The sequence below is a fragment of the Panulirus ornatus genome, chromosome 47, assembly GCF_036320965.1.
Source record: "Panulirus ornatus isolate Po-2019 chromosome 47, ASM3632096v1, whole genome shotgun sequence".
Taxonomy (NCBI): Eukaryota; Metazoa; Arthropoda; class Malacostraca; order Decapoda; family Palinuridae; genus Panulirus; species Panulirus ornatus.
Window position 1 is genome coordinate 23,268,232 of NC_092270.1, and position 23,302 is coordinate 23,291,533.

At 40.6% G+C, this 23,302-nt stretch overlaps 1 protein-coding gene across 10 annotated transcripts in view; it reads left to right on the top strand.

Annotated features, from left to right (window-relative positions):
- The window catches only part of LOC139763692 (peroxisomal targeting signal 2 receptor-like), a 50,252-nt gene that overhangs the window by 20,901 nt on the left and 6,049 nt on the right, over positions 1–23,302 (top strand). For 8 of the 10 annotated variants that reach the window (XR_011716209.1, XR_011716206.1, XR_011716207.1 and 5 more), the window contains exons 5-6: positions 9,839–10,040; positions 15,693–15,842. Coding sequence is in view for 2 of the 10 variants with exons in the window: in XM_071690011.1 (XP_071546112.1) it covers positions 9,839–10,040; positions 15,693–15,842 (352 nt within the window). In the remaining 8 variants the exon portion in view is untranslated. The other 2 variants (XR_011716213.1, XM_071690012.1) reach the window with 2 other exon arrangements.

The window sequence follows — 23,302 nt, forward strand, 5'->3', positions numbered from 1 at the left end:
AGCGACAAAGTATAAAAAAAAAAAAAAAAAATATATTATATATATATATTTATTTTTTTATTTTTTTTTTTTTTTTTTTATACTTTATATTTGTAAATAAATTATACATTTCCTTTTTCCATAGCCAGAGGTTGAACCAGTATGTGACATTCATTTTTCATTTCATTTCAAGCTAGAAGTTTCAGTTTTCTAAATTGTTTCTTACATTTTTTCGTATGTATATATATGTATGTGTGTGTGTGTGTATATGTGCATATGTGTGTGTAAGTGTGTGTATGTGTATATATATATATATATATATATATATTATCCCTGGGGATAGGGGTGAAAGAATACTTCCCACGCATTCCTCGCGTGTCGTAGAAAGCGACTAGAGGGGACGGGAGCGGGGGGGCCAGAAATCCTCCCCTCCTTGTACTTTTTAACTTTCTAAAATGGGAAACAGAAGAAGGAGTCACGCGGGGAGTGCTCATCCTCCTCGAAGGCTCAGATTGGGGTGCCTAAATGTGTGTGGATGTAACCAAGATGTGAAAAAAGGAGAGATAGGTAGTATGTTTGAGGAAAGGAACCTGGATGTTTTGGCTCTGAGTGAAACGAAGCTCAAGGGTAAAGGGGAAGAGTGGTTTGGGAAGGTCTTGGGAGTAAAGTCAGGGGTTAGTGAGAAGACAAGAGCAAGGGAAGGAGTAGCAATACTCCTGAAACAGGAGTTGTGGGAGTATGTGATAGAATGTAAGAAAGTAAATTCTCGATTAATATGGGTAAAACTGAAAGTTGATGGAGAGAGATGGGTGATTATTGGTGCATATGCACCTGGGCATGAGAAGAAAGATCATGAGAGGCAAGTGTTTTGGGAGCAGCTGAATGAATGTGTTAGTGGTTTTGATGCACGAGACCGGGTTATAGTGATGGGTGATTTGAATGCAAAGGTGAGTAATGTGGCAGTTGAGGGAATAATTGGTATACATGGGGTGTTCAGTGTTGTAAATGGAAATGGTGAAGAGCTTGTAGATTTATGTGCTGAAAAAGGACTGATGATTGGGAATACCTGGTTTAAAAAGCGAGATATACATAAGTATACTTATGTAAGTAGGAGAGATGGCCATGGAGCGTTGTTGGATTACGTGTTAGTTGACAGGCGCGTGAAAGAGAGACTTTTGGATGTTAATGTGCTGAGAGGTGCAACTGGAGGGATGTCTGATCATTTTCTTGTGGAGGCTAAGGTGAAGATTTGTATGGGTTTTCAGAAAAGAAGAGTGAATGTTGGGGTGAAGAGGGTGGTGAGAGTAAGTGAGCTTGGGAAGGAGACTTGTGTGAGGAAGTACCAGGAGAGACTGAGTACAGAATGGAAAAAGGTGAGAACAATGGAAGTAAGGGGAGTGGGGGAGGAATGGGATGTATTTAGGGAATCAGTGATGGATTGTGCAAAAGATGCTTGTGGCATGAGAAGAGTGGGAGATGGGTTGATTAGAAAGGGTAGTGAGTGGTGGGATGAAGAAGTAAGAGTATTAGTGAAAGAAGAGAGAGGCATTTGGACGATTTTTGCAGGGAAAAAATGCAATTGAGTGGGAGATGTATAAAAGAAAGAGACAGGAGGTCAAGAGAAAGGTGCAAGAGGTGAAAAAAAGGGCAAATGAGAGTTGGGGTGAGAGAGTATCATTAAATTTTAGGGAGAATAAAAAGATGTTCTGGAAGGAGGTAAATAAAGTGCGTAAGACAAGGGAGCAAATGGGAACTTCAGTGAGGGGCGCAAATGGGGAGGTGATAACAAGTAGTGGTGATGTGAGAAGGAGATGGAGTGAGTATTTTGAAGGTTTGTTGAATGTGTTTGATGATAGAGTGGCAGATATAGGGTGTTTTGGTCGAGGTGGTGTGCAAAGTGAGAGGGTAAGGGAAAATGATTTGGTAAACAGAGAAGAGGTAGTAAAAGCTTTGCGGAAGATGAAAGCCGGCAAGGCAGCAGGTTTGGATGGTATTGCAGTGGAATTTATTAAAAAAGGGGGTGACTGTATTGTTGACTGGTTGGTAAGGTTATTTAATGTATGTATGACTCATGGTGAGGTGCCTGAGGATTGGCGGAATGCGTGCATAGTGCCATTGTACAAAGGCAAAGGGGATAAGAGTGAGTGCTCAAATTACAGAGGTATAAGTTTGTTGAGTATTCCTGGTAAATTATATGGGAGGGTATTGATTGAGAGGGTGAAGGCATGTACAGAGCATCAGATTGGGGAAGAGCAGTGTGGTTTCAGAAGTGGTAGAGGATGTGTGGATCAGGTGTTTGCTTTGAAGAATGTATGTGAGAAATACTTAGAAAAGCAAATGGATTTATATGTAGCATTTATGGATCTGGAGAAGGCATATGATAGAGTTGATAGAGATGCTCTGTGGAAGGTATTAAGAATATATGGTGTGGGAGGCAAGTTGTTAGAAGCAGTGAAAAGTTTTTATCAAGGATGTAAGGCATGTGTACGTGTAGGAAGAGAGGAAAGTGATTGGTTCTCAGTGAATGTAGGTTTGCGGCAGGGGTGTGTGATGTCTCCATGGTTGTTTAATTTGTTTATGGATGGAGTTGTTAGGGAGGTGAATGCAAGAGTTTTGGAAAGAGGGGCAAGTATGAAGTCTGTTGGGGATGAGAGAGCTTGGGAAGTGAGTCAGTTGTTGTTCGCTGATGATACAGCGCTGGTGGCTGATTCATGTGAGAAACTGCAGAAGCTGGTGACTGAGTTTGGTAAAGTGTGTGAAAGAAGAAAGTTAAGAGTAAATGTGAATAAGAGCAAGGTTATTAGGTACAGTAGGGTTGAGGGTCAAGTCAATTGGGAGGTGAGTTTGAATGGAGAAAAACTGGTGGAAGTGAAGTGTTTTAGATATCTGAGAGTGGATCTGGCAGCGGATGGAACCATGGAAGCGGAAGTGGATCATAGGGTGGGGGAGGGGGCGAAAATTCTGGGAGCCTTGAAGAATGTGTGGAAGTCGAGAACATTATCTCGGAAAGCAAAAATGGGTATGTTTGAAGGAATAGTGGTTCCAACAATGTTGTATGGTTGCGAGGCGTGGGCTATGGATAGAGTGGTGCGCAGGAGGATGGATGTGCTGGAAATGAGATGTTTGAGGACAATGTGTGGTGTGAGGTGGTTTGATTGAGTAAGTAACGTAAGGGTAAGAGAGATGTGTGGAAATAAAAAGAGCGTGGTTGAGAGAGCAGAAGAGGGTATTTTGAAATGGTTCGGGCACATGGAGAGAATGAGTGAGGAAAGATTGACCAAGAGGATATATGTGTCAGAGGTGGAGGGAACGAGGAGAAGAGGGAGACCAAATTGGAGGTGGAAAGATGGAGTGAAAAGATTTTGTGTGATCGGGGCCTGAACATGCAGGAGGGTGAAAGGAGGGCAAGGAATAGAGTGAATTGGAGCGATGTGGTATACAGGGGTTGACGTGCTGTCAGTGGATTGAATCAAGGCATGTGAAGCGTCCGGGGTAAACCATGGAAAGCTGTGTAGGTATGTATATTTGCGTGTGTGGACGTATGTATATGCATGTGTATGGGGGTGGGTTGGGCCATTTCTTTCGTCTGTTTCCTTGCACTACCTCGCAAACGCGGGAGACAGCGACAAAGCACAAAAAAAAAAAAAAAATATATTATATATATATATTTATTTTTTTATTTTTTTTTTTTTTTTTTTTATACTTTATATTTGTAAATAAATTATACATTTCCTTTTTCCATAGCCAGAGGTTGAACCAGTATGTGACATTCATTTTTCATTTCATTTCAAGCTAGAAGTTTCAGTTTTCTAAATTGTTTCTTACATTTTTTCGTATGTATATATATGTATGTGTGTGTGTGTGTATATGTGCATATGTGTGTGTAAGTGTGTGTATGTGTATATATATATATATATATATATATATATTATCCCTGGGGATAGGGGTGAAAGAATACTTCCCACGCATTCCTCGCGTGTCGTAGAAAGCGACTAGAGGGGACGGGAGCGGGGGGGCCAGAAATCCTCCCCTCCTTGTACTTTTTAACTTTCTAAAATGGGAAACAGAAGAAGGAGTCACGCGGGGAGTGCTCATCCTCCTCGAAGGCTCAGATTGGGGTGCCTAAATGTGTGTGGATGTAACCAAGATGTGAAAAAAGGAGAGATAGGTAGTATGTTTGAGGAAAGGAACCTGGATGTTTTGGCTCTGAGTGAAACGAAGCTCAAGGGTAAAGGGGAAGAGTGGTTTGGGAAGGTCTTGGGAGTAAAGTCAGGGGTTAGTGAGAAGACAAGAGCAAGGGAAGGAGTAGCAATACTCCTGAAACAGGAGTTGTGGGAGTATGTGATAGAATGTAAGAAAGTAAATTCTCGATTAATATGGGTAAAACTGAAAGTTGATGGAGAGAGATGGGTGATTATTGGTGCATATGCACCTGGGCATGAGAAGAAAGATCATGAGAGGCAAGTGTTTTGGGAGCAGCTGAATGAATGTGTTAGTGGTTTTGATGCACGAGACCGGGTTATAGTGATGGGTGATTTGAATGCAAAGGTGAGTAATGTGGCAGTTGAGGGAATAATTGGTATACATGGGGTGTTCAGTGTTGTAAATGGAAATGGTGAAGAGCTTGTAGATTTATGTGCTGAAAAAGGACTGATGATTGGGAATACCTGGTTTAAAAAGCGAGATATACATAAGTATACTTATGTAAGTAGGAGAGATGGCCATGGAGCGTTGTTGGATTACGTGTTAGTTGACAGGCGCGTGAAAGAGAGACTTTTGGATGTTAATGTGCTGAGAGGTGCAACTGGAGGGATGTCTGATCATTTTCTTGTGGAGGCTAAGGTGAAGATTTGTATGGGTTTTCAGAAAAGAAGAGTGAATGTTGGGGTGAAGAGGGTGGTGAGAGTAAGTGAGCTTGGGAAGGAGACTTGTGTGAGGAAGTACCAGGAGAGACTGAGTACAGAATGGAAAAAGGTGAGAACAATGGAAGTAAGGGGAGTGGGGGAGGAATGGGATGTATTTAGGGAATCAGTGATGGATTGTGCAAAAGATGCTTGTGGCATGAGAAGAGTGGGAGATGGGTTGATTAGAAAGGGTAGTGAGTGGTGGGATGAAGAAGTAAGAGTATTAGTGAAAGAAGAGAGAGGCATTTGGACGATTTTTGCAGGGAAAAAATGCAATTGAGTGGGAGATGTATAAAAGAAAGAGACAGGAGGTCAAGAGAAAGGTGCAAGAGGTGAAAAAAAGGGCAAATGAGAGTTGGGGTGAGAGAGTATCATTAAATTTTAGGGAGAATAAAAAGATGTTCTGGAAGGAGGTAAATAAAGTGCGTAAGACAAGGGAGCAAATGGGAACTTCAGTGAGGGGCGCAAATGGGGAGGTGATAACAAGTAGTGGTGATGTGAGAAGGAGATGGAGTGAGTATTTTGAAGGTTTGTTGAATGTGTTTGATGATAGAGTGGCAGATATAGGGTGTTTTGGTCGAGGTGGTGTGCAAAGTGAGAGGGTAAGGGAAAATGATTTGGTAAACAGAGAAGAGGTAGTAAAAGCTTTGCGGAAGATGAAAGCCGGCAAGGCAGCAGGTTTGGATGGTATTGCAGTGGAATTTATTAAAAAAGGGGGTGACTGTATTGTTGACTGGTTGGTAAGGTTATTTAATGTATGTATGACTCATGGTGAGGTGCCTGAGGATTGGCGGAATGCGTGCATAGTGCCATTGTACAAAGGCAAAGGGGATAAGAGTGAGTGCTCAAATTACAGAGGTATAAGTTTGTTGAGTATTCCTGGTAAATTATATGGGAGGGTATTGATTGAGAGGGTGAAGGCATGTACAGAGCATCAGATTGGGGAAGAGCAGTGTGGTTTCAGAAGTGGTAGAGGATGTGTGGATCAGGTGTTTGCTTTGAAGAATGTATGTGAGAAATACTTAGAAAAGCAAATGGATTTATATGTAGCATTTATGGATCTGGAGAAGGCATATGATAGAGTTGATAGAGATGCTCTGTGGAAGGTATTAAGAATATATGGTGTGGGAGGCAAGTTGTTAGAAGCAGTGAAAAGTTTTTATCAAGGATGTAAGGCATGTGTACGTGTAGGAAGAGAGGAAAGTGATTGGTTCTCAGTGAATGTAGGTTTGCGGCAGGGGTGTGTGATGTCTCCATGGTTGTTTAATTTGTTTATGGATGGAGTTGTTAGGGAGGTGAATGCAAGAGTTTTGGAAAGAGGGGCAAGTATGAAGTCTGTTGGGGATGAGAGAGCTTGGGAAGTGAGTCAGTTGTTGTTCGCTGATGATACAGCGCTGGTGGCTGATTCATGTGAGAAACTGCAGAAGCTGGTGACTGAGTTTGGTAAAGTGTGTGAAAGAAGAAAGTTAAGAGTAAATGTGAATAAGAGCAAGGTTATTAGGTACAGTAGGGTTGAGGGTCAAGTCAATTGGGAGGTGAGTTTGAATGGAGAAAAACTGGTGGAAGTGAAGTGTTTTAGATATCTGAGAGTGGATCTGGCAGCGGATGGAACCATGGAAGCGGAAGTGGATCATAGGGTGGGGGAGGGGGCGAAAATTCTGGGAGCCTTGAAGAATGTGTGGAAGTCGAGAACATTATCTCGGAAAGCAAAAATGGGTATGTTTGAAGGAATAGTGGTTCCAACAATGTTGTATGGTTGCGAGGCGTGGGCTATGGATAGAGTGGTGCGCAGGAGGATGGATGTGCTGGAAATGAGATGTTTGAGGACAATGTGTGGTGTGAGGTGGTTTGATTGAGTAAGTAACGTAAGGGTAAGAGAGATGTGTGGAAATAAAAAGAGCGTGGTTGAGAGAGCAGAAGAGGGTATTTTGAAATGGTTCGGGCACATGGAGAGAATGAGTGAGGAAAGATTGACCAAGAGGATATATGTGTCAGAGGTGGAGGGAACGAGGAGAAGAGGGAGACCAAATTGGAGGTGGAAAGATGGAGTGAAAAAGATTTTGTGTGATCGGGGCCTGAACATGCAGGAGGGTGAAAGGAGGGCAAGGAATAGAGTGAATTGGATCGATGTGGTATACCGGGGTTGACGTGCTGTCAGTGGATTGAATCAAGGCATGTGAAGCGTCCGGGGTAAACCATGGAAAGCTGTGTAGGTATGTATATTTGCGTGTGTGGACGTATGTATATGCATGTGTATGGGGGTGGGTTGGGCCATTTCTTTCGTCTGTTTCCTTGCACTACCTCGCAAACGCGGGAGACAGCGACAAAGCACAAAAAAAAAAAAAAATGAGTGGATGGGCCATTCTTCTTCTGTTTCCTGGCGCTACCTCACTGACGTGGGAAACAGCAGTTCAGTATAATAAAATGATAAATGAAATGTATGTGTATGTGCATTTATGTATATATGAGTGTAACTGAGCAGATGTGCTTTTTTTTTTGTTGTTGTTTCCTGCCACTACCTTGCAAACATGGGAAACAGTGATCAAGTATGAAAAAGAACACATACTTCTTATCCCAACTGCCTGTCTTTTTGAGGTTGTGTTAGGAACTGATGAATAAGTACTTCATTTGCATACATCCAATTTTTAGCTGTAGTTAGAAAAAATGTTATGGTTAAGAACTTAAAGGTCAATTTGATGGTTGCATTTCTTTGATTACCCAAATTTCATACAAGTACAGATATTAGAACTGCACCTAGATGAATGTTTTTTATTTTCTATCTTTTTCTTTACTGTATTAGAATGAAATACTTGATATTCATTTTTTCCTCTTTTTTTATTGCAGGAGTACTTGAAGCAGAGCAAGAACCCATTGTCCTTAATAGATGCAATTTGTAGATAGGCCTTGGTAGAATTTATGGAAGTTCCTGGTCGTGACCCTCATTCTGACACTTTTCCAACGCTCACTGAGTACAGAATGTTTTATAGTTTCTTTGTACTTTGTTTCCATGTTTGAAAAGTGTCCAAGTTTGAATATTGTATGACATACAGATAAAGTTTTATTAATCATAATAGATTATTTCATGCAAATTTGCATAGTAATCCTTCTGGTTTCTTCATCAAGAGTTGCAGTACTTTCATATACATTCTAACTTAGGGATATTTCCTTCCATTCCTTCTCAATCACATAGAAAGACCCTTCCTTTCTTCATGACTTTAGATGATAAGGGATAAAATAGTCATGCACTTCAATTGGCCATTTGTGAAACAGCATTCTTCTGCAGCAGCTTGTATTTTTAAAGACATGATGTAAACTTTTAGGATGTTCACACACTCGCATTCAGTAACTCTCATGGCTCACATTTCTTTTCCTTTTGGGTTTGTATGATCGAGTAGCCAGTAATGTTCTCTATATGATTAATGTGAAAGTATTAGACAAGAGGTGGCATTATCATCCCTCTCCATCTGCACATTATTTTTGATTAGCCCCTTACTTTTGTGACTTGAAGCCATTATAAGGTGCTAAGGATAATCTTAGGACATAGGTCTCAGTGAACTTTCACAACACTGACATGTGTGGGGACCAGCACAGTAAGACTCCACCTGGCAAAGGTTGCTAGCAAATTTCTTCTGTACAGCGTTATAGTATAATCATGGTTTCTGGCCTTTGGCAGGCCATGGTTAAAGGAAACTTGAGTGAAAATATGTACTTAATCACATGCACAGAAGAAATACATATTTATACACACATGCAACATTTACATTCATAATCAACACACACACACACACACACACACAAATCTCAGGGTCAGGAGGAGATATAGACCATGTAAATATTTAAAGAGTCCATGCTGGTACACTCCCAGCTCCACAACAAAAACCATAACATCTAGAAACTTGCCAATATGATACCACTCCTAAAACCTTCAAACAATCCAGGTCCCTTTCCTCCTACTGCTTATTTCACTTTAATCATCAGTATCCAAATCCTGTGAAAAATGATTCATAACAGAGTCAAGGAAAATATCCCATTCTCTCCTATACAGCAAAGCAACTTCAGACCTGACCATTCCACCACAATACTACACATAGACCTCACAAAGTATTGTAGATCGCTTCTACTTACCTCAACTTCCATGCTATACAACACTGTGGCCATAGATATCAACAAAGCATTTGTTGACATCTTCACTGTACAACAGTGACGAAAAGTGATTAGATGTAGAAAATAGAATAAAAGTTTGAAACAGCAAAAGTTAAGAGAAAGAGTTTAATTGGAATGATTAGTTTTTGAGGGATATTATGGAATTCATCATTTGTTCTTGGTGCTACTTCACTACATGGGAATGTTAAACAAGTATAAAAAAAGGTGAAATTTATTAATGTAAGCCATTCCAACAAGTTGCCTGTAGCATAAATATAGTTGAAGTCAGTAGCCATTAAGGAAGGATGTGTGAAATATAAAGGTTATTGAACAAGGATTACTGTTCTTAGGCATATGAGAGAAAGAATACTACCAACATATCTCGTGTGTCGTAGATGTTAGCTAAGATGGGGGTTTAGAAATCTTCCCCTCCTGCATCATTTCCTTTCGAAAGTAGACAAAGGAACCTAGTCAGGATTTTTCCTGTAGGGTTCAGTCATCTGTTCCTGATGCTACTTTGCCAAAGCAGGAAACAATTAACAGGCAGAAAAGAAAGAAAACTGAAAGTTGGTATTTGGGTTTGTTAAATCTAAGTAGTATCTGCACATTAGTTATGTGGCTGTTAGGGAGAATGAAAAATTACATAATTTCTCCATTACATGAATAGGTTTGATTTTGTTGGGCTCTAAGCTAAATGGAAATTATGTCATTTTGAAATATGTTGATAATATAGTTTAACTTTTTAGAAAAATGGTGTGTCTATATGTACTAAGTCTTTGCTGTATATATTTATATAATTTTCTTCTTTTTAGGGGCACCTTGGGTGGTTACTATCACATTATGATATCTTTCTTAGTGAGTGGGACAAAGAAGTCTCTCTCATCCAAAAGCTCAACATCTGGTGATGACATGGATTGTTTGATGGTATGGGAAACTGCCATAAAAATATTTCATACCCTTGTCATGATCTTGAAGAAATCTCAGTCCAGGTATATACTTGGCTCCTGTTTAAAGGTCAGTATTGATATGGTATCGTTGTATAATGTTTTAAGCACTCCCAGTTTCTTACAAAAAGCATTATGTTTCTCTGAAAATTGATAATTAGTATTTGATTCAAAGAAAAATCATTCAGAGTGAAAGGCTATAGGCAAGAGAACTGTGCAGCTGTGTTCTGTTTGTTGTTATTTGAGAAAGCAAGATCAAATGTATACATGAATTTTTAATGATTGTGGGATTCCTGTGCACAACTGTGAAATGTCCCAGTAATATATTTTCATTTGAGATATGTGTATCACCCTTGTACCCCTCTCCCTTCCCATTTAACTTTGGAGCCCATACTCTCAAGTTTGGAACATTTGACCTCTTCATTTAGGCCCACTTTTTATTTTGTCCCATGTTATAGCTATAGAATTACCTAGCTGGGATAATAGGTTTTCCCCAGGGAATTGGGCATTCCAGTTCTGCATAACTTTCCCTCAAAATAATTATTTTCTGTTGGAGATTATAAAGTAACACTCCATAATCACTGACCACAAATCCATTATTCATCACAAAGTCATGGAAGGCTAGATGTGTAGTGCTAGCAGAGATAGAGCTTGTCACTAATTAACTGTCATTCACATTCCTTTACATAGTTATTGATGTTTAAAGAAAGTTCCAGATCAAAAAAGGATTTGAGCTTTGAATAAAAGATCATTGTCAGTGCCTAAATATATTCCTTCTCCATGACAGTATTTACTCATCACTGCAAAACTCAAAAGATTTTTTTCATGATTTAACCTGTTTATTGAGGCAGGCATACATATGACCCAACACCCACTTCCTGTGCAGATGTTTCAAAATTCATTGAAGAAATTTTCACTTTGAAGGGCAGTAACTAGAATACTTATTCCTGCTTTCAAGGGTATAGAACTCATTTTATGGTTGTTTGTATACTTATGTGAGATATCTAAGGATGCATGTTTCTTTCTTTCAAGTAAGCTTGTTTTTCAAATGTACTCTCTTCATACGCAGTCACAGCATTGTTGGTGAATAAGATAAACACTATTTGAAGTATTTTCTAACTTTTTCCAGTCCCCCACTCCCATCCCACTTAAGCACCTGACACACAGAAAATATGAAGGTAGAATTCTTTCTGCCCTGTCCAGCAAGTGCTTTGAAGATTATGTAAAGGGAGATGTCACTGTCTTTGAGGGCAAAAATGGATGTCTTTAATGGTAGTTGTCGATGTTGCTGTTTGAATACAAGGTTGGAACCTTGAATGAAAGTAGGGAAGAGGGTGGATGTGTAGATGATTAAATTCTTGAGGACAATGTGTGGTGTGAGGTGGGTTTTTTGGGCAAGAAATAATGGAAAGGGGAAGGTCTGGTGTAAAAAAAAAAAGGTATGGTTGAGAAAGCAGAAAAGGGTGTTGAAATGGTTTGAATATGTGCAGAGGATTAGTGTGAAGGGACTGACAAAGAAGGTATATGTGTTGGAAATGTTGGGAATAAGGAGGAGGGGAAAACCAAGGACAAGATGGAAAGAAAGAGTGAAAGTTGCCCAGAGTTATTAAGGCCTAAATTTGCAGGAGATTATGATGCACGCATGGATTAGAGTGACTTGGAGAAATGTGGTATATAGAGGAGAACGTGCTATAACTAGGCTGAACCTAGGCATATGAAGTGTCAGGGTGTATGAGGTGCACAGGGGAAACCATGGAAAGGTCTGTGGAGTTGAATTTGGATAGTTGGTTTTAATTTTGGTGCATTATACATAACAGCTGGAAAGTGTATATGTGTAAATGAGGCTGTTCTTTGTCTGATCTTGGCACTGTCTTGCTAACACAGGAGACATTGAACACGCATGAAAAGAAAATATTCAGAAATATTGCACCTTTTACACTAATATTTTGTGTGAGGGAGATTGGTAGGCAAGGGAGAGGATATTGAAGGATTTATTCATTTATTCATACTAAATATGCTCCTATCATTTCATACATATTTTTGTTTCATAGAAAGGCACAGCATTGGTGGTGAATAACATAAGTGTATATAGAAATATTGCACCTTTCACAGTACATGCATGGGGAGGATTTTGGCTGTATGGTGTGGTTATGTAAATTCTCTCAAGTGCAGGTTCACTGTGAACTCCTTTGCAGGCCTCCCTCCTTAAATAGTCATTTTAGAATCTCTCTAAGCTGCTTATTTCTTCTCGTATGTTATTTTTCTTCAGTATCTTCACCAACTGAAATGTATCACAATGTTTGTCGTAATAATGTAGTTCATACAACAGTCTAAGTATTTTCAATTGTGTCATCATGTATGCATTACCTTCAAGTGGATGGCCATGCACTTATACTGGTAGTTGTAAGGGCACAGAGGAAAGCAGAACCTATTTTCCATGCTTTCTTAGTGATGGAAGAGATTTGTATAGGCTATTATTGGTGTAGTAAGTCAGCTGGATAATTAAATAAAGCTGGGATGAACTTGAAACATCAGTTATTATTGATTTTTGTTCTTTAAGAGCACATCATATGTTGTCATCTGCCATTCAAGGGTTAATAATGGAATTTTCATGGCACAAGACTCATTTCAAAACTTACTCATAGGTTAAGGAGTGAATGAAGAAAAAATAATGAAAAAAATAGGCTGACATAAGTGAACCATTCCCTCCAAAGCATGTATTTGGATTTATCTTGGTAATAACAAGTGAATTAAAGAGTGGTTGGGCATCAAGTAATTTATTTTAATAGAGTTACCCATGCAATCTGTGATTACAGGTGAGCAGATTGAAGGATCACAACAACATCATAGCATGTAAGATCTGAGGGTGAAACATTATTTCCTTTATATGTTTATAAATTTGTTTATGGATGGGGTTGTTAGGGAGGTGAATGCAAGAGTTTTGGAAAGAGGGGCAAGTATGAAGTCTGTTGGGGATGAGAGAGCTTGGGAAGTGAGTCAGTTGTTGTTCGCTGATGATACAGCGCTGGTGGCTGATTCATGTGAGAAACTGCAGAAGCTGGTGACTGAGTTTGGTAAAGTGTGTGAAAGAAGAAAGTTAAGAGTAAATGTGAATAAGACCAAGGTTATTAGGTACAGTAGGGTTGAGGGTCAAGTCAATTGGGAGGTGAGTTTGAATGGAGAAAAACTGGAGGAAGTGAAGTGTTTTAGATATCTGGGAGTGGATCTGGCAGCGGATGGAACCATGGAAGCGGAAGTGGATCATAGGGTGGGGGAGGGGGCGAAAATTCTGGGAGCCTTGAAGAATGTGTGGAAGTCGAGAACATTATCTCGGAAAGCAAAAATGGGTATGTTTGAAGGAATAGTGGTTCCAACAATGTTGTATGGTTGCGAGACGTGGGCTATGGATAGAGTTGTGCACAGGAGGATGGATGTGCTGGAAATGAGATGTTTGAGGACAATGTGTGGTGTGAGGTGCTTTGATCGAGTAAGTAACGTAAGGGTAAGAGAGATGTGTGGAAATAAAAAGAGCGTGGTTGAGAGAGCAGAAGAGGGTGTTTTGAAATGGTTCGGGCACATGGAGAGAATGAGTGAGGAAAGATTGACCAAGAGAATATATGTGTCGGAGGTGGAGGGAACGAGGAGAAGAGGGAGACCAAATTGGAGGTGGAAAGATGGAGTGAAAAAGATTTTGTGTGATCGGGGCCTGAACATGCAGGAGGGTGAAAGGAGGGCAAGAAATAGAGTGAATTGGAGCGATGTGGTATACCGGGGTTGACGTGCTGTCAGTGGATTGAATCAAGGCATGTGAAACGTCTGGGGTAAACCATGGAAAGCTGTGTAGGTATGTATATTTGCGTGTGTGGACGTATGTATATACATGTGTATGGGGGTGGGTTGGGCCATTTCTTTCGTCTGTTTCCTTGCGCTACCTCGCAAACGCGGGAGACAGCGACAAAGCAAAAAAAAAAAAAAAAAAATAATAATAATCTTGGGATTTATACTAAGATCATGCATGTATTGTAAGTAGATAATGAAACAAACTTTGAAGCCCACATCATAAGTCAAGGTAACTTAAGAGTTAGTGATTACCCATCATCATTCTTTTTTAGCTTACCACAAATGCCTCCTCAGGGAAGCAGATCTGCTCCAGGAGAGCATCCTTTCCCCCTTGACAACTTGTATAATGAAGATTAGGGAAGCCAGTCTTGCAAATATAACTTTCATGAGATGTATCCCTGCATGAACATGATTCTTCCAATGTAAATTGAAATATTCTCTTTGTACATTAGAGTTCACTACAGCTTCTTGTTTTAGTGATTATCTGTCATCTTTCTAGTTTTGCCTTCACCATAGATGAACTGTACAATAAATATTGCAACTTTTAGGTTGCCTCTCAACATAACATGTGTTTTCTAGGGAATTGGGCATTCCTTCTCTTTGCTAACTTCCAGTGGAATGATTAGGGAAGGAAGCAGTTCAGCTTAAGTGACTTTTAGAAAGGATGCATGCCTGTGTGCACCTGATTCATGCTTGCATAAATGGGAATGAATAGGACTACAATAGATAGAACACCTTACATCTTCAGTATACATCACTCCACAAGCCTGAGTTGCATCTCTTGAGTCAACACCTCCCTTACTATGGATTAAGTTTTTACTGTTGGTGGTGTTTGTAGGCCACAATTGCTGTTGTTACCATGAAGCATTCCATGCTCAGGCTTGTGAGGCATCCATTTAGACAGTTACAGCCTTTCCATACAAATGCTTTGAGACCTTGTAGTTAACCTTACTCAAGGACCAATGTGTGTTATTTATTTATGGCAATTTTTTCAGTAATTATCTATTTGTCTATCCCTCGATATCTCTGACCCCTGTTCCCTACAGGAACTCCGTCAGTGGGATGGCCATGGCAAAAGTTCTCATAATTGATGAACTACAGTGCTATTTTTTTATTCTTTTGTGCCTCACCCTTAGCAGGCCACTGGCAGAGGGCATGTCTAGCAAGGTGTTACTCAGATGCTCCTACCAGATGTTCTGCCTGCTACTTTTACCCAATTTTCCTGCCTGATATTTCAACCTACTACTTCTACCTAATGCTTCTACGTAATGTTCCTACTTAATGGGTCTACCTAATGCTCCCACATAATGTTTCTACAAACTACTTTTCCCTATTACTACTACCACTCTGCTAAAAGGAAGGGCTAGCACAAAGCACTTACCAGAAAAATCTAGTTACGAAGAGTGAGTTCTGTGTTAAGTGTCATCAAGTGTTATGTGTTACAAAGACAGATTGTACATTTGTGGATAGATAGCTTTGGTATGATTCTTTGGTATGCCATTCCTTGACCAGATAAGAGTTGGAAGGAAGGGAACAATGGCTTCATTTGCACATACTCTTCAGCTATGGGTAATATACCAATACCAGAGCCTAACACTGAAAGCGAAGCTCCACAGAGCACTCCAGTTTTTACCATAATGGCTTCATGTGCCCTGATTCCATCCATTGACAGCACATCACTCTTCATATTCATATAAAAAACTTGCAATATTATTTTAGAGCAACATAATGCCTTACCAAAACATCAAAGCAAAATACCTTCAACTTGCCCTTGTTAAGTCTCAGAAAAACAAAAACGTTTAAAAAAAAAAAAAAGTCAAAATATATTTTATGTCTTACTGGATTATGTATTTTTCATCAGTTCTTAATGACCTCATTGCAGTATGCCCGCTCCTTCCTGGACTTGTTTCTTCGTAGTGCAATGCCTCTAATGGATTCATGCCTCCGTAAGCACAATCAAGAGGTGGTTACTCTTTTGAAGAGCCTTCAAGCTTCAACAAGATTTTTGCAGCATGTTTGTACACATTCAAAGGTAAGAAAGAAAAGCTGTGGAAGATGAATTCTTTGATGATGAGCCAAAATAACACATAGCTTCTGAAGAATTGCATTATGCATTTAATGGGAGGTAATAGATATTGATGGACTAAATGGGAGATGTATAAAAGAAAGAGACAGGAGGTCAAGAGAAAGGTGCAAGAGGTGAAAAAAAGGGCAAATGAGAGTTGGGGTGAGAGAGTATCATTAAATTTTAGGGAGAATAAGAAGATGTTCTGGAAGGAGGTAAATAAAGTGCGTAAGACAAGGGAGCAAATGGGAACTTCAGTGAAGGGCGCAAATGGGGAGGTGATAACAAGTAGTGGTGATGTGAGAAGGAGATGGAGTGAGTATTTTGAAGGTTTGTTGAATGTGTTTGATGATAGAGTGGCAGATATAGGGTGTTTTGGTCGAGGTGGTGTGCAAAGTGAGAGGGTTAGGGAAAATGATTTGGTAAACAGAGAAGAGGTAGTAAAAGCTTTGCGGAAGATGAAAGCCGGCAAGGCAGCAGGTTTGGATGGTATTGCAGTGGAATTTATTAAAAAAGGGGGTGACTGTATTGTTGACTGGTTGGTAAGGTTATTTAATGTATGTATGACTCATGGTGAGGTGCCTGAGGATTGGCGGAATGCGTGCATAGTGCCATTGTACAAAGGCAAAGGGGATAAGAGTGAGTGCTCAAATTACAGAGGTATAAGTTTGTTGAGTATTCCTGGTAAATTATATGGGAGGGTATTGATTGAGAGGGTGAAGGCATGTACAGAGTATCAGATTGGGGAAGAGCAGTGTGGTTTCAGAAGTGGTAGAGGATGTGTGGATCAGGTGTTTGCTTTGAAGAATGTATGTGAGAAATACTTAGAAAAGCAAATGGATTTGTATGTAGCATTTATGGATCTGGAGAAGGCATATGATAGAGTTGATAGAGATGCTCTGTGGAAGGTATTAAAAATATATGGTGTGGGAGGCAAGTTGTTAGAAGCAGTGAAAAGTTTTTATCAAGGATGTAAGGCATGTGTACGTGTAGGAAGAGAGGAAAGTGATTGGTTCTCAGTGAATGTAGGTTTGTGGCAGGGGTGTGTGATGTCTCCATGGTTGTTTAATTTGTTTATGGATGGGGTTGTTAGGGAGGTGAATGCAAGAGTTTTGGAAAGAGGGGCAACTATGAAGTCTGTTGGGGATGAGAGAGCTTGGGAAGTGAGTCAGTTGTTGTTCGCTGATGATACAGCGCTGGTGGCTGATTCATGTGAGAAACTGCAGAAGCTGGTGACTGAGTTTGGTAAAGTGTGTGAAAGAAGAAAGTTAAGAGTAAATGTGAATAAGAGCAAGGTTATTAGGTACAGTAGGGTTGAGGGTCAAGTCAATTGGGAGGTGAGTTTGAATGGAGAAAAACTGGAGGAAGTGAAGTGTTTTAGATATCTGGGAGTGGATCTGGCAGCGGATGGAACCATGGAAGCGGAAGTGGATCATAGGGTGGGGGAGGGGGCGAAAATTCTGGGAGCCTTGAAGAATGTGTGGAAGTCGAGAACATTATCTCGGAAAGCAAAAATGGGTATGTTTGAAGGAATAGTGGTTCCAACAATGTTGTATGGTTGCGAGGCGTGGGCTATGGATAGAGTTGTGCGCAGGAGGATGGATGTGCTGGAAATGAGATGTTTGAGGACTGTGTGTGGTGTGAGGTGGTTTGATCGAGTAAGTAACGTAAGGGTAAGAGAGATGTGTGGAAATAAAAAGAGCGTGGTTGAGAGAGCAGAAGAGGGTGTTTTGAAATGGTTTGGGCACATGGAGAGAATGAGTGAGGAAAGATTGACCAAGAGGATATATGTGTCGGAGGTGGAGGGAACGAGGAGAAGAGGGAGACCAAATTGGAGGTGGAAAGATGGAGTGAAAAAGATTTTGTGTGATTGGGGCCTGAACATGCAGGAGGGTGAAAGGAGGGCAAGGAATAGAGTGAATTGGAGCGATGTGGTATACCGGGTTTGACGTGCTGTCAGTGGATTGAATCAAGGCATGTGAAGCGTCTGGGGTAAACCATGGAAAGCTGTATAGGTATGTATATTTGCGTGTGTGGACGTATGTATATACATGTGTATGGGGGTGGGTTGGGCCATTTCTTTCGTCTGTTTCCTTGCACTACCTCGCAAACGTGGGAGACAGCGACAAAGCAAAAAAAAAAAAAAAAAAATGATTTTAAGAATAGATTACTACATTCTATAGATTTATGTATTAGAAAAATACATAACATTGCTCGAGTCACTGCTTTCCTTATGTATCATTTGAAGTTCACTGTGGTAATTATTCTTGCTAAACTTACGTGTTGAAAGTAAGCACACCTTGTTATCAGTAACATAATGTATATAAGCATCATCTGATCTTTAGGTAAATGAATGGTGTCATCCAGTGCAGGGTAGAAAATTTGCTCTTTCACATCCAGTATCATGAGCAGGAAAATAGATTTTTTTCATAATATTTCCCATTCTTTGCCATCTGTATTTTGCAGATGGTTAGTACAAGCAAAGACAAAGGAAGAGGCAAGAAAAGCAGTAATGTGCTTGAAAAAGGAATGTTGTAGAGGAAGTAATAAGATATGAAATAGCAGGATATGAGGAGAAAAGAACATTAAGCAAATTGAATGTTTTTTTGTTTTTTTTTTCTGTATGAAGATGAATAGAATTAAAAGTGAGTTAAGAATTAGAGAATAAATCATCATAACACAGTAAAGCATAGAGTTAGGGAGATTAACATTATGAGTAGGATAAGAGAACTGGGTGTTATTTCATGTGTGGCGAGGTGGCGATGGGAATGAATAAAGGCAGACAGTATGAATTATGTACATGTGTATATATGTATATGTCTGTGTGTGTATATATATGTATACGTTGAGATGTATAGGTATGTATAATTGTGTGTAGATTTTTTTTTTTTTTTTTTGCCGCTGTCTCCCGCGTTTGCGAGGTAGCGCAAGGAAACAGATGAAAGAAATGGCCCAACCCACCCCCATACACATGTATATACATACGTCCACACACGCAAATATACATACCTACACAGCTTTCCATGGTTTACCCCAGACGCTTCACATGCCCTGATTCAATCCACTGACAGCATGTCAACCCCGGTATACCACATCGATCCCATTCACCCTATTCCTTGCCCTCCTTTCACCCTCGTGCATGTTCAGGCCCCGATCACACAAAATCTTTTTCACTCCATCTTTCCACCTCCAATTTGGTCTTCCACTTCTCCTTGTTCCCTCCACCTCCGACACATATATCCTCATGGTCAATCTTTCCTCACTCATTCTCTCCATGTGCCCAAACCATTTCAAAACACCCTCTTCTGCTCTCTCAACCACGCTCTTTTTATTTCCACACATCTCTCTTACCCTTACGTTACTTACTCGATCAAACCACCTCACACCACACATTGTCCTCAAACATCTCATTACCAGCACATCCATCCTCCTGCGCACAACTCTATCCATAGCCCACGCCTCGCAACCATAAAACATTGTTGGAACCACTATTCCTTCAAACATACCCATTTTTGCTTTCCGAGATACTGTTCTCGACTTCCACACATTCTTCAAGGCTCCCAGGATTTTCGCCCCCTCCCCCACCCTATGATCTACTTCCGCTTCCATGGTTCCATCCGCTGCCAGATCCACTCCCAGATATCTAAAACACTTTACTTCCTCCAGTTTTTCTCCATTCAAACTTACATCCCAATTGACTTGACCCTCAACCCTACTGTGCCTAATTACCTTGCTCTTATTCACATTTACTCTTAACTTTCTTCTTTCACACACTTTACCAAACTCAGTCACCAGCTTCTGCAGTTTCTCACATGAATCAGCCACCAGCGCTGTATCATCAGCGAACAACAACTGACTCACTTCCCAAGCTCTCTCATCCCCAACAAACTTCATACTTGCCCCTCTTTCCAAAACTCTTTCATTCACCTCCCTAACAACCACATCCATAAACAAATTAAACAACCATGGAGACATCACACACCCCTGCCGCAAACCTACATTCACTGAGAACCAATCACTTTCCTCTCTTCCTACATGTACACATGCCTTACATCCTAAATAAAAACTTTTCACTGCTTCTAACAACTTGCCTCCCACACCATATATTCTTAATACCTTCCACACAGCATCTCTATCAACTCTATCATATGCCTTCTCCAGATCCATAAATGCTACATACAAATCCATTTGCTTTTCTAAGTATTTCTCACATACACACATATATATATATATATATATATATATATATATATATATATATATATATATATATATATATATATATATATATATATATATAAGAGAGATGTGTGGAAATAAAAAGAGCATGCTTGAGAGAGCAGAAGAGGGTGTTTTGAAATGGTTTGGGCACATGGAGAGAATGAGTGGGGAAAGATTGACCAAGAGGATATATGTGTCGGAGGTGGAGGGAACGAGGAGAAGTGGGAGACCAAATTGGAGGTGGAAAGATGGAGTGAAAAAGATTTTGAGTGATCGGGGCCTGAACATGCAGGAGGGTGAAAGGCGGGCAAGGAATAGAGTGAACTGGATCGATGTGGTATACCGGGGTTGACGTGCTGTCAGTGGATTGAATCAGGGCATGTGAAGCGTCTGGGGTAAACCATGGAAAGTTGTGTGGGGCTTGGATGTGGAAAGGGAGCTGTGGTTTCGGGCATTATTGCATGACAGCTGGAGACTGAGTGTGAACGACTGGGGCCTTTGTTATCTTTTCCTAGCGCTACCTCGCACACATGAGGGGGGAGGGGGATGGTATTCCATGTGTGGCGAGGTGGTGATGGGAATGAATAGGGGCAGACAGTGTGAATTGTGTGCATGGGTATATATGTATGTGTCTGTGTGTGTATATATATGTGTACATTGAGATGTATAGGTATGTATATTTGCGTGTGTGGACGTGTGTGTATATACATGTGTATGGGGGTGGGTTGGGCCATTTCTTTCTTCTGTTTCCTTGCGCTACCTCGCAAATGCGGGAGACAGCGACAAAGCAAAAATAAAATATAAAATATATATATGATAGAGTTGATAGAGATGCTCTGTGGAAGGAATTAAGAATATATGGTGTGGGAGGCAAGTTGTTAGAAGCAGTGAAAAGTTTTTATCGAGGATGTAAGGCATGTGTACGTGTAGGAAGAGAGGAAAGTGATTGGTTCTCAGTGAATGTAGGTTTGCGGCAGGGGTGTGTGATTTCTCCATGGTTGTTTAATTTGTTTATGGATGGGGTTGTTAGGGAGATGAATGCAAGAGTTTTGGAAAGAGGGGCAAGTATGAAGTCTGTTGGGGATGAGAGAGCTTGGGAAGTGAGTCAGTTGTTGTTCGCTGATGATACAGCGCTGGTGGCTGATTCATGTGAGAAACTGCAGAAGCTGGTGACTGAGTTTGGTAAAGTGTGTGAAAGAAGAAAGTTAAGAGTAAATGTGAATAAGAGCAAGGTTATTAGGTACAGTAGGGTTGAGGGTCAAGTCAATTGGGAGGTGAATTTGAATGGAGAAAGGCTGGAGGAAGTGAAGTGTTTTAGATATCTGGGAGTGGATCTGGCAGCAGATGGAACCATGGAAGCGGAAGTGGATCATAGGGTGGGGGAGGGGGCAAAGATTCTGGGAGCCTTGAAGAGTGTGTGGAAGTTGATAACATTATCTCGGAAAGCAAAAATGGGTATGTTTGGAGGAATGGTGGTTCCAACAATGTTGTATGGTTGCGAGGCGTGGGCTATGGACAGAGTTGTGCGCAGGAGGATGGATGTGCTGGAAATGAGATGTTTGAGGACAATGTGTGGTGTGAGGTGGTTTGATCGAGTAAGTAACGTAAGGGTAAGAGAGATGTGTGGAAATAAAAAGAGCGTGGTTGAGAGAGCAGAAGAGGGTGTTTTGAAATGGTTCGGGCACATGGAGAGAATGAGTGAGGAAAGATTGACCAAGAGAATATATGTGTCGGAGGTGGAGGGAACGAGGAGAAGAGGGAGACCAAATTGGAGGTGGAAAGATGGAGTGAAAAAGATTTTGTGTGATTGGGGCCTGAACATGCAGGAGGGTGAAAGGAGGGCAAGGAATAGAGTGAATTGGAGCGATGTGGTATACCGGGGTTGACGTGCTGTCAGTGGATTGAATCAAGGCATGTGAAGCGTCTGGGGTTAACCATGGAAAGCTGTGTAGGTATGTATATTTGCGTGTGTGGACGTATGTATATACATGTGTATGGGGGTGGGTTGGGCCATTTCTTTCGTCTGTTTCCTTGCGCTACCTTGCAAACGCGGGATACCGGCAAAAAAAAAAAAAAAAATATATATATATATATATATATATATATATATATATATATATATATATATATATATCCCTGGGGATAGGGGAGAAAGAATACTACCCACACATTCCTCACGTGTCGTAGAAGGCGACTAAAGGGGACGGGAGCGGGGAGCTAGAAACCCTCCCCTCCTTGTATTTTAACTTTCTAAAAGGGGAAACAGAAGGAGTCACGTGGGGAGTGCTCATCCTCCTCGAAGGCTCAGATTGGGGTGTCTAAATGTGTGTGGATGTAACCAAGATGAGAAAAAAGGAGAGATAGGTAGTATGTTTGAGGAAAAGAACCTGGATGTTTTGGCTCTGAGTGAAACGAAGCTCAAGGGTAAAGGGGAAGAGTGTTTTGGGAATGTCTTGGGAGTAAAGTCAGGGGTTAGTGAGAGGACAAGAGCAAGGGATGGAGTAGCACTACTTCTGAAACAGGAGTGGTGGGAATATGTGATAGAGTGTAAGAAAGTAAATTCTAGATTGATATAGGTAAAACTGAAAGTTGATGGAGATGGGTGATTATTGGTGCATATGCTCCTGGGCATGAGAAGAAAGATCATGAGAGGCAAGTGTTTTAGGAGCAGTTGAGTGAGTGTGTTAGTGGTTTTGATGCACGAGACCAGGTTATAGTGATGGGTGATTTGAATGCAAAGATGAGTAATGTGGCAGTTGAAGGAATAATTGGTGTACATGGGGTGTTCAGTGTCGTAAATGGAAATGGTGAAGAGCTTGTAGATTTATGTGCTGTAAAAGGACTGGTGATTGGGAATACCTGGTTTAAAAAGCAAGATATACATAAGTATATGTATGTAAGTAGGAGAGATGGCCAGAGAGCGTTATTGGATTACGTGTTAATTGATAGGTGCACGAAAGAGAGATGTGCTGAGAGATGCAGCTGGAGGGATGTCTGATCATTATCTTGTGGAGGCGAAGGTGAAGATTTGTAGGGGTTTTTAGAAAAGAAGAGAGAATGTTGGGGTAAAGAGAGTTGTGAGAGTAAGTGAGCTTGGGAAGGAGACTTTTGTGAGGAAGTACGAGAGACTGAGTACAGAATGGAAAAAGGTGACAACAAAGGAGGTAAGGGGAGTGGGGAAGGAATGGGATGTATTTAGGGAAGCA